The following is a 12,079-nucleotide window of genomic DNA, read 5'->3' on the forward strand; positions in this document are numbered from 1 at the left end:
GCCAATTTAAAGTGGAGGTTGACAGGTCATTGATTAGTAAGGGCAGTATGTCCAGGTGAACTTAGACTTGTTTATTCCACATGCTGCACTGGATGGCAATTACCCACTTCATTCATTGTCAGCTGCTGGAGAGCTCGAAAATTAATGTCTGCAAATGGTTTGTGACCTCCTTCACGGGAATTCCACTACTCGACCAGCCCTGACCCACCCGTAAAACACGTACAACATTTTTCACATTTCCAATTGCCCATGCATTTAGAGTTTGGTGAAGGCATTAGTGTTCCAACCAAGTTACAAAATCTGTAATCCTTTTGCATTTCTTGTTAATTTGCCTGTTACTTTGGGAGATATCATATTTTAAACTATAAATGTAACAGTATTTTTAAACATAACAAAAATACCACCATCTAGCAGTGAGCATCATTTTTATTAACATGTGTTATGAATGTACCACAGCTCTGAGGGGCCGAAGGGTGCAGGGTAGCCCCCTCCTTTGTGAGAATCGCAAGATCACTATTGAGTCAGTTCAGGAGACACAGGAAATGAGAGAAAGACATGCAGAATCCACAAAAGGGTGGAATGTGTCCTGGCCTCCGAAAGGCGGACCCATTGATACCGGCTATTGTCTCTTGGAGACAGACTTGTGTATTGCATCCGGCACGATGCATCCAAGCCCCCCCCAGGCAATGAACCGAGGGGGAGGTTGGTGGAGGGATTGCATCATCCCAACCTGATTGACATCTGCGACCCTGTGAGTCAGGATAAAAAGAGGGTCTGTGGGAACAGCCCCTCAGACGCACCAGAAGAAACGCCAGCGATCCCATAATAGCGAAAGCCGGTGGAAGGTCATGTGCATCCGCTTCCATTTGCCCGGAATCGGTGGCCTTTGCCACGGAAAAACGGTTTTTAGCTAACAACGGGGAACTCAACTCCCAACGACTCTCGAAGGATTGACATCATAAAAGGAATGGGCAAGTTTTAACCCGTCTCTCTCTCCAACCAAAGGCTGCAGCCTACAGCTTGACTGAACTAAAGTGACTTTTATATTCCCATTGGACAATACATTATCCCCTAGACAACGATAGAGCTATTTCTTATTGATTATTATTATACCCGCGCTTTTAGATTTAGTATTGACGACGTATATTATCTGTGTGTTTGCATTGATATTATTTTTGTGTATTTCTATCAATAAATACTGTTAAAAATAGTACCATCAGACTTCAACGGACCTCTCTTCTTTGCTGGTAAGTGACCCAGTTACGGGGTACGTAACACATGGCAGGGACTTGCAGGAATCCATACCCCAGCCTCTTCTGGGAAATTTTGGAAATGAAAGTTTTGGCCATCGTGTTGCTTGTTGTTATCCAGCAGGTGGCACACTGTGCACATTTGGTGTCTCTGGCGACAGAAATCCCACCCTCAGCTGATGTCAACCAGTTTCCATCGCTCTCCTACCGCGCTCATGGTGGGTGAGAGTTTGGTTTAGCATCACACCCTAGGAGGGATGCTAAGTAGAACAGGTTTATCAGAGAGGTGCTGCAAATGTTGGCTTTGCCACCTTTTTAAAGGGAACATTAAGATTCAGTAGATTTATTAAGCGAGCTCAATGGATATATAATGAAATAGTTTCACCTAGAAGATGAAGTCAATTGGCAATGGAACCTGAGTGAGATTCAGAGAAATATGGGGGTGGAACATATTGCTCAAACGATGAAACATTCATTCCAAAGGCACTAGAATAAAAGCTTAGGAGATTCATTGCCAGAGACATGGGAAAATTACCAGTGAGTGAGTCCAAGTGTTGGCACAGGGCGTATGATCTGACCCCAAGCTTCTGCAAGCCACTTTTTTAAAAAAATATATAAACAGGACTATCCACTTCCCTTCAACACTAATTGGTTAGTTCCAGTGGAAATGTAGCTTACCGACATTGGGTGGCAGATGACATTGGAAGGCAGTGACAGAGCCTCGCCTGGCCCCTGCTCTTCGTGGTTCCTCCTCCGAAGAGCTCCGTCACATAAACCGGCACCAGCAGGAGCAGCCGCAGTCAGAAATGAGTTCGATCTGAGTAAACACCCAGGAGACAAAGTCTTTGTATCAGTAAATTAGATGAGAGACAGCCCTACATCTCTATAGCATATATCAGTCACACACCCAAGTAGTAGAGCTGCTGGTGGGATGGAGGAAGTCTGACCACCAGTTCCTCCAAACAGCAATGTGATGATGACCTGTTCTTAGTAACCGTGATAGTGGTGGCTGCCCTAACGTAGTGCAAGTATTTGCAAACATCTCCTCACTACCCCAGACTCAAACTGACCATGTTAAACATACAATTGATCTGCTTGAAGTCAGAGATGGAGAACCCATTCAGTAAAAGTAAGCAAATCACCCTGACCTGGACTACTGGTGGAACTGGAGATAGTAAAGAAGGTTGTTACAAGATACAAAGGGAAACAGATCAGCTGGAAAGTTGGGTGGAGCATTGGCAGGTGGAATTTAATCCAGACACAAGAGGTAATGCACACCAGCAATTCGTGTGCTGAAGGATATATACAATAAATGGCAGGGACCTTGGTAATGTTGATATCAAGAGACTTTGGGGTGCAAGTACAGAGTTCCCTAAAGGTAGTGACACAGATATTGAAGGCAACATTCAGCATACTTACTTTTGTAGGTTGAAGCACCGAGTCCAAGAAGTGGGATGACAAGTGGCAGCTGTGCAAAATTTTGGTTAGGCCACATTTGGAATATACCTACAGCTCTCGTTATTGCACCATAGCAAGGATGCAGTGACAGTAGAAAGAATGCAGAAGAAATTCACCAGGATACTACCGGCAATGGAGGGCTTCACATAAAGAATGGATAGCCTGGGATTGTTCTCACTGAACGTAGGAGGCTGACGGATGTCCTTATTGAGCTTTATGATGAAGGGCATAGACCTGATAAGGTCAGTACCCCACTGGACTGTCGATTATTCTGCATTCAGGTCTCTCAAGTAGCACTTGACATTGCACCCTATTAATTCAGAGGCAAGACTACTATATACTGAACCACCCCCAAGGTCATTGTCCCAGTGACCAACATTTATCATGCAATCAATAATGCAGTGAGAGTATCTGCTTGCTACAACACCACTGCTTGAGAGCTCTTCTGACACCCTTGAGTATAGACACGTCAGTCACGATGCCATATGCAAACACTAATAAATTACTGCTGAAATTGACCCATTAAGCAATTGGAATAGACTAATCTATTGAGAATGTTCCACTCAGTCATTGACTGAAATACAAAATAGTGAAGATATGCTTTTGCAAAGTGCCTTTCAAGATCCCAAGATAACTCAAACTGTTTCATAGCAATGAAATATTTATGCTGTGGTCCTGTTATTGGAAATCCAACAGTGTATCTCTGTGCACTATTGAAAAGTGTCACAGACAGATTTAATGAACAGCAGTGCTCCAAGAACTGGATATTTTTTTCTTGCAAGGTTCATTGAGCATTCTTGCAAGAAACTGATATTGAATGTTCAATATCAGTCAACACCCAGGGAAAACAGACTAGCGAGGCACATTAAAGTAACACACAAAATGCTGGAGTAGCCAAGTCAGGCAGCATCTTTGGAGGGAACTGGGCAGCCAATCAGCATTTTGAGTTAAGACCCTTCATCTGGACTCAGTCAAATTGACAGGTTTCAATGTGAAACATCAACTGTCTATTTCTCTTCATAGATGCTGCCTGTCCTCCAGATTCCAGCATCTGTACTCATGTGTTACATCAAACTAAAGTGAAGAAACACCTCAAATTTAAGATGTTTAAAAGGGGAAGCATTTTCTTAACTTGTGACTTCATCCCATAGTATGCAATCACTTACCTTGAGTTATCTGATAAACTCATTTACTTTTATGAAAATAAATGATATTCAATTTTTTCCCATTTCAGTCATTATTAGTAATTGTATTTTTTTTGCAAAAGGATCAACCCTAAGCTTCAAGGTTATTTTGTGCCACATCACCATTTTACAGTCCTCTCAATTTTATGGCCTACCAACATCATTGAAGGTAAAGCTAGCCAGGACCACAAATGTGTCTCTCATGACTAGCGGGAGTTGATCAAACATATGCTTTTAATCTCGCTTTCAACTATTGTTTTTCCTTTAACCTTACCTTTGGGCCTATTTCTGAATCCTCCAACAATGACATTCTTGTAGAAGGCTAATTTGGTTATTCTTCTTGTTGCCATGACAATGGAGATACGACAAGAGCACTCAGACACTACTTACCCATGAAAGACCCATGTATCGCATTCGTCTGCCTTGGCGATGTAGTTTTCTGGAAGCAGGCCAGAGCAGCCTGTTGCGAGTGAGGTACCAAAGATCCAGCCCTCACTGGTGCTGCTTTGCTCAAGTGGCGACATGAATATAAAGTCTCCTTGCACCAGTTCCAGCTCATCATCGTTCTGAGGTGTATATGGGTACATTACTCGCAGAGTCTGGGGAAAAAAAGAGCAGCAAGGACTTTAAAATACTATAGCTACACCTTCAAACCAATCACAGAAAGTCAAAAATAATTTAAAATGGTTCTTAACACTTATCCAGACTATCATTCATTATGTGCTGTGTCATACAAACTAGGAGATTGTGGTCATTCCATGATCATGATTGTCCTTGGCAAATTTTTCTACAGAAGTGGTTTGCCATTGCCTTCTTCTAGGCAGTATCTCAACAAGATGGGTGACCCCAGACATCATCAATACTCTTCACAAAGTACACTGCAGATGCTGTGGTCAAATCAAGATGTACAAACAAGCTGGATGAACTCAGCAGGTCGGGCAGCATCCGTTGAAATGAGCAGTCAACGTTTCAGGCCGAGAAGGGTCTCGGTTCAAGCTGAGTTCATCCAGTTTGTTTGTACATATCAATACTCTTCTGATTGTCTGCCTAGTCTCAGTGGTCACATAACCAGGATGTAATACGCACCAGCTGCTGAGACGACCTTCATCACCTGCTCCCATGGCTTTGCATGACCCTGATCAGGGGTGCTACACCTTGCCCAATGGTGACTTGCAGGCTAGCTGACTGAAGGAGCACCTTACACCTCCTTTGGTAGGGACATCTCCATCCCGCCACACAATCCAGCCTATAGCCAATTCTAATGAGCATCTTCCCTCCCAGGGCTGCATATGGTATCAGATCCAATCCATTTTGGCTGGCAGTTCATAAGACAACTGACATCCATACCCACCTTGAGGATTCAAAACTTCTATACTCATATGTTGCAGTGTGGATATAACACCAGCACACCCAGCCTCCTCACAATCTCAGATTCACGAATGGGTATTATTGAATTGCCCTCAGTTTAGGAGCTGAACATACTTCAAATGAAGGGTGACGTGAAACTGAGGGGCTCGATGTGAACAGGACCACCAATTTCTATGAAGATACAGTACATGAGGCTTTTGACATTTTTCTTCATGTTAGACTTATAAAAAATATTTCACATTCTAAGCTTATTTATATTTAAATAATTTTAAACCTTTTTTAAAACCTGTATTCAGTGTTAGCTGGTGAATTGGTTCTAAGCCATTGAGTCGGAGACAAAGGAAGATTTTAATAAATAGGAAACAAGTAGAATTCATACCAAAACTGCAACAAAGCAGGTATATTTCACCAGAAAGTATGTAGTGAGTAGAGGAGCAGTATGCTCATGCTAATGACATCCAACTCCCAGAGAGTTGTGGGGGTGTGGAATGCACTGCCTCAGAAGGCAGTGGAGGCCAATTCTCTGGACGCTTTCAAGAAGGAGCTAGATAGGTATCTTATGGATAGGGGAATCAAGGGATACGGGGACAAGGTAGGAACCGGGTATTGATAGTAGATGATCAGCCATGATCTCAGAATGGCGGTGCAGGCTCGAAGGGCCGAATGGTCTACTTCTGCACCCATTGTCTATTGTCTATTGTCAAAAAGTCAACTAGTTACTTATCAATCACATGGTCCTGACACATAATTGACAAGAATATGTTCTATCATTCTATTGGGATGTAAACTGTCACGAACAACGAGGGCTCAAGGATACTGGGAATCTCGCAAGTACAAAAATCACGTGCAGATTGTGGGGGGGGGGGGGTCAGTGCAGGTTGGTTCAGAGGCATGAGTATTTCATGAATAAATGAGCCATCGAATATCTGGATTTGTGCAAATCTCCTTCACCCCTTGTATTCTTTCTGTAAAACCTGATTTGCTGCTATTTTGGTATGAATTTTGTCACTGTAATTCACAAATCTCATTTTGTTTCCAACCCAATCACAGTGCCAACTCACTGGCTGACAAAATTATGTTTGAGATTTGCAACTGATTATATTTTAGAACCTTTACAGAAATCCCTTTCAAAGAGTAGTCAAGTCCAAGCAAATACAACACTTTGAGCAATCTGGTGTCATGAACAGAAGTGTAGGGGATAGAATGGCAACCGTGTCCCCAGGAACTGCCCCAGGCTCCAAAAATAAACATGCATGAATTGTAAATCATCCAATTGCATTTTAAGCAGAATTCGTGGGCTGGAACATACCAACAGAAGGCAGTTATTAGAACCCTGGTCTTTGCCAACCATTCAACCAGACCATTACTGACTTGCACCTTAAATCCATCTCCTCACCATTGTTCCATAATGATTAAATTCAACCTCACTTTTATAATTTTCAATTCAATAGAGGAACGAGTTCCAGATTTCCACTGCCCATTGCATGAGGAAGTGCTCCCTCATCCACTTCTGGTTGGCTGACCTCCAATAGTTATGACCCTGTTTTCCATGACCACTGTGGAGACAAGCTATAGAAAAACAGATCTAACTGAAAGACAGACAAGCTAAATTGATTGATGGACACTATCTAAGTTTAAGGTACAAATATTTTTCTCCAATGGATTTGTTAAACAGTAACATTGTCTTTTAATCCTCTATGGTCAAAGTGTTTGTCCACATTTGGATGAAACATGGAGCCTTCCATTCCCACTTTGGGCAAAATTATTTACCTCATGATTGGCAAATCGAATATCTCGGGAATAAACAGCAGCAACCCAGTCACAGCCCAGCTTCAGGTCCAAGCCACGAGCTAATTTTTCCAATGCAGTCAGGTGATTGGGCTGGAAATGATATGCAAGCGTGACATGGAGCTGCTTCTTGTGGGGTTCCACTCGGACATCTACAAGAGTCAACAAAGTAGTTAGAGAAAGCTGGAGGATTAACAAGAGAGTTGAAGATGATTCAGATAGGAATAAAGGAGTAGGAGGAACAGATGATAGACTTATAAAATATCCATTTCTTGCAAAGCAGACCATCTCAAAAGGTATGCTTTCAATCGCATATCAAGTTAGTTCATTGTTCCAGTATTGAGGGGAGGCAACTCAACCAAATGGAGCTGAGAGGGGCCATAATTTTTCACTACACAAGGTCCAATATCAGTTTACAACCAGGATACAGAATGGCTCTCTGTCAGCACCAACCCAATAATCAAGCACAGTAGCATAGTGGTTGGAGTAGCATTATTACAGCACCATTGACCTGGGTTAAATCCCGCCGCTGTTTGGAAGGAGTTTGTTTGTTCTCCCTGTGACTGAATGGGGTTTCTTCCAGGTGCTTCAATTTCCTCCCACACTCCAAAGATGTATGGGTTTGTAGGTTAAATGGCCATATTTTTATAATTGGGCAGCAGCAGCTCGTTGGGCTGTTACTGTGTCTTTAACTGTCTCTCTGCTGTCTCATTCCCAAGGCTCAGTTGGAAGTTTTCCATGATGTTTTGTGTGGAATGCTGAACTCTGCACAGATGAGCTCATGCTGCCCGGTCTCCCAGTTCCACTTGGTCAGGACCACTGGCGAGCAGGATGCTCCTCTTCTAACACAGTGTATGTAAATAAGTGCAGAAGCCAGAAATTAGAAGGGAGAAGAAATAAAGCTTCACAGTATCAAATCATTGCAAAATAACTTGCAGTCAATGTACCTTGTAAAAAATTCAATTGCTATTGTAATGTAGGAAACACAGTAAAGAATTTATACAGAGCAAGCTCCCACAAATGGAAGTGGTGTTGAAGGGCTGGATGGATAAGAGGTGAATACTGGCCAAATTCACCAGACAAAACACCTACCCTCCATTCTAAAACATTGCCTTGACCTTGAGATCTTTTACCCCCACAAGAAGGGAGACTGGTCTGGTTAATGTCACACTCGTGTGATTAGTTCTGTGGAGTGTTACTTAAGACTTCAATCTCCTCAGAGTAATGAGGGAGTACAACCTACCACCCACAATACAGATAATTCTGTTTACTAGTGTTCCCCATATCACCTCCCAAATCAGATTTTGGCTGAAATCATAACATTTGTTACAATTGCTAAGGTTACATTTAACATGACTGTTAGTGTGATTACCCACCTGCTTTACTTGTCGCCTCCGATGCAAAATCTGCTGCAAATTTCTTGATGATTTCTGCACTCTCCTCCTCCACAAAGAGACCAATGAAGTTTGACGAAGTGTAGAGCTCCAGGGGAAGGGGAAGCGGGAAGGTCTCTTTCCATCGGGTCACCGTATTCTGCAAGGCTTCACAGAGACCCTCCACTTTGCTGTCCTCACACTGAAACAGGAATAATCTCAGTACAGTCAATCACATCGAGATCGGGCACCCAACATCGGGAGAATGAGATGGGATCCAACACATCAAGACCAATGCTTCAGAGTGGCACTGTAGCATAGCAGTTAGCATTATGCTATTACAGCGTTAGCAACTTGGGTTCAATTCCACCGCTGCCTGGAAGGATTTTGTATATTCTCCCTCCAGCTGCTCCAGTTTCCTCCCACATTTGATTGGTCACATGGGTGTAATTGGGCAGCACAGGCTCATTGAGCAAGGGCCTGTGACCATGCTGCATCGCCAAGCAAAAATAGAAAACACAGAAACAGCCCAGCCCAGGGAGCCACAGGACTTGGTCTCCCACCACTCCCCAGAGTAGTGCATAGCCCAGTTTCAGACCACTTCCCACAATGCAACATGGCCCAGTATCAGTCCACTGCACCCAATGTCATTATTGTCAATGCAGGAAGAGCAGTGGGCTCAGCTTACATCCTTGAGGAGCACTGATGTTGAATGGCAGTGAGGAGGAGATGCTATTTCTGATCTGCACTGACTGTGCTCTCCCGATAACTCTGCTCTGAGAAGCGCCTGCAGTGACGCATGGCTGAGGTGATGGTCCTCCAACAATGACAACCATATTTCTTTGAGCAAGGTACAATTCTAACCACTGGAGTATTTTCCACATGAAACCTTCCATTTTACCTGGACATCTTGATGCCAAATTCAGTCAAATGTAGCCCTTTTGGTCAAGAACAGCTACTTTCACCTCACCTCTTTGATCCACATTGTGACCAAGGCAACGATCCGGAGTGAGGTCACCTTCTGGGACATACCCTCTACACGTTCCCACCATCAGGGAGGTGGTACAAGAGCCTGAACACTCAACATTTTAACACCAGCTTCTTCCTCTCTGCCATCAGATTTCTGAATAGTTTATGAATATTACCTCAGTATTCATCTTTTGCACCATTTTTGTAACTTATGGTAATTTTTTAATGTGCTGCACTGCACTGCTGCCATGAAATAACACATTTCACAACATATGTCAGTGATAATAAACTGGATTCTGATTCCTTTCAAAACACAAACTGGGCATTGTTGAGCAGGTCTTTTATGAGAAAATGCTACATAATAGCACTATTGATTACGTCTCCCCATCACTTTGCTATGATTGGGAGCACACTGATTAAGCAGCACTGAGCCATTTGGCATTTGTCTTCTTCTTTGGTAGACAGGATATACCTGGGCAACTTTCAATAGTGTGAGCAGATGCCAGTGTTGTGTCTGCTCGGGTACACTCTGGTTGGAGACACAAGAATCAGGAATGTAAACAAGAGAAAATCTGCAGATGCTGGAAATCCAAGCAACAGGCCAGGCAACATTTATGGATAAAGAGTACATTTGAAGTTTTGAGCCAAGATCCTCCATCAGGGCTGCAGAAAGAAAAAGATGAGGAGTCAGAGTTAGAAGGTGTGGGGAGGGGAGAATGAAGCACAAGGTGATCGGTGAAACCAGGAGCGGGGAGGGGTAAAGTAAAGAACTAGGAAGTTAATTGGTGAGAGAGATACCTGGCTGGAGAATGAGGAATCTAATAGGAGAGGACAGAAGGCCATGGAAGAAAGAAAAGGGGGTAGGAGCACCAGAGGGAGGTGATGGGCAGGTAAGGAGATAAGGTAGAAGAAGAATAGCCCTAAACTCGGCAGTGGAGTTATCGGGGCATCATCGTGACGGTGTTTCCGTAGCAAGCTATTCTTGTTTTTACCAGGCCGAGTTGCTAGCTTGACACTCAACCTGACTTCGATTCGAACTTGGGAACCTTCACTCCGGAGTCTGGCGCTGATATTATTGTGCCACCAAGCAGGACAAGGAGATGAGGTGAGAGAGGGAAAAGGTGATGGGGAATAATGGGGGGGGGGGTGGCATTAACTGAAATTTGAGAAATTGATGTTCATACCATTGGTTGGAAGCTGCCCAGACGGAACACAAGGTAATGCTCCTCCAACCTGAGTGTGGTCTCATCATGACAGTAGAGGAGGCCATTGGTAGACATATCAGAATGGGAATGAGAAGTGGAATTAAAATGGGCGGCAACTGGGAGATCCCGCTTCTTCTGGCAGATGGAGCGTAGGTGCTTGGTGAAGTGGTCTCCCAATCCACATCGGGTCTCACTGATATACAGGAGGCTACACCGGGAGCACTGGATACAGTAGATGACCCCGCCAGACTCACAGCTGAAGTGACACCTCACCTGGAAGGACTGTTTGGGGCCCTGAATGGTAGTGAGAGAGGAGGTGTAGGGGCAGGTGTAGCACGTGTTCCACGCAGCCTCATGGGATCCCACCACTAAGCATATCTTTCCCTCCCCGCCACGTACTGCTTTCTGTAGGAATCGCTCGCTATGCATCCCCCTTGTCCATTCATCCCTCCCCACTGATCTCCCTCCTGGCACTTACCCTTACAAGCACAGCAAGTGCTACACCTGCCCCTACACCTCCTCCCTCACTACCATTCAGTCCTTCTAGGTGAGGTGACACTTCACCTGTGAGTCTGCCCAAGTCATACATGGTGCTCCATGGAAGACCATTTCACCACGCACCTACATTCCATCCACCAGAAAAAGCAGAACATCCTGGTGGCCACCCATATTAATTCCACTTCCCATTCCGACATGTCAGTCCATGGCCTCCTCTACTGTCACAATGAGGCCACACTCAGGTTGGAGGAGCAACATCTTATATTCCGTCTGGGTAGCCTCCAACCTGATGGCATGAACATTGACTTCCTGAACTTCTGGTAATGCCTGCCCTCCCCTCCTTCACCATTCCCCATCCCCTTTTCCCTCTCTCACATTATCTCCTAACCGGCCTATCGCCTCCCTCTGGTGTTCCTCCCCCATTTCTTTCTTCCATGGCCTTCTATCCTCTCCTATTAGGTTCCCCCTTCTCGAGCCCTGTATCTCTTTCACCAATCAACTTCCCAGGTCTTTACTTCACCCCTCCCCCTCCCAGTTTCATCTCTCACCTCGTCTTTCTTCCTCCCCCTTCCCCACCTTCTTACTCTGACTCCTCATCTTTTTTCTTCAGTCCTGATGAAGGGTCTCAGCCCAAAAAGTTGACTGTGCTCTTTTCCATAGATGCTCCCTGGCCTGCTCAGTTCCTCCAGCATTTTGTGTGTCTCAGTAATGCAGTTGAGATGCCCTCTGGTTTTGTTCACAGTCATTTATCAATATCACATCCATGATTGAAGCTCAACTTTGTTACAGTTAGTGTCTCAAGAAGAAGTGGAGCTTCATGGCACACTTGGTATTTCTAGCTAATCTGCCTTGATGTTAACCTCCCACCTTCCAGACCAAGGATCACATTACAAGCATAGTGCTGTATAATCCAATAATCAAGCCAACAGTGCTTAAAAAAATACTATTGACCACCATACAACAGTAACACCCCATCCTACAGGATC

The 12,079-nt window shown here is 44.2% G+C and overlaps 1 protein-coding gene across 2 annotated transcripts in view; it reads right to left on the reverse strand.

The window, feature by feature from the left end:
* The window catches only part of LOC140716887 (ubiquitin-associated and SH3 domain-containing protein B-like), a 157,994-nt gene that overhangs the window by 27,201 nt on the left and 118,714 nt on the right, over nucleotides 1–12,079 (reverse strand). For both annotated transcript variants that reach the window (XM_073029919.1, XM_073029920.1), the window contains exons 4-7: nucleotides 8,425–8,623; nucleotides 7,031–7,200; nucleotides 4,283–4,491; nucleotides 1,929–2,067 (exon numbers count right to left, since the gene is read on the reverse strand). In XM_073029919.1, the coding sequence (XP_072886020.1) occupies nucleotides 1,929–2,067; nucleotides 4,283–4,491; nucleotides 7,031–7,200; nucleotides 8,425–8,623 (717 nt within the window). The remainder of the gene's footprint in view (nucleotides 1–1,928; nucleotides 2,068–4,282; nucleotides 4,492–7,030; nucleotides 7,201–8,424; nucleotides 8,624–12,079) is intronic.

This window comes from Hemitrygon akajei, chromosome 26 (assembly GCF_048418815.1).
Source record: "Hemitrygon akajei chromosome 26, sHemAka1.3, whole genome shotgun sequence".
NCBI lineage: Eukaryota > Metazoa > Chordata > Chondrichthyes > Myliobatiformes > Dasyatidae > Hemitrygon > Hemitrygon akajei.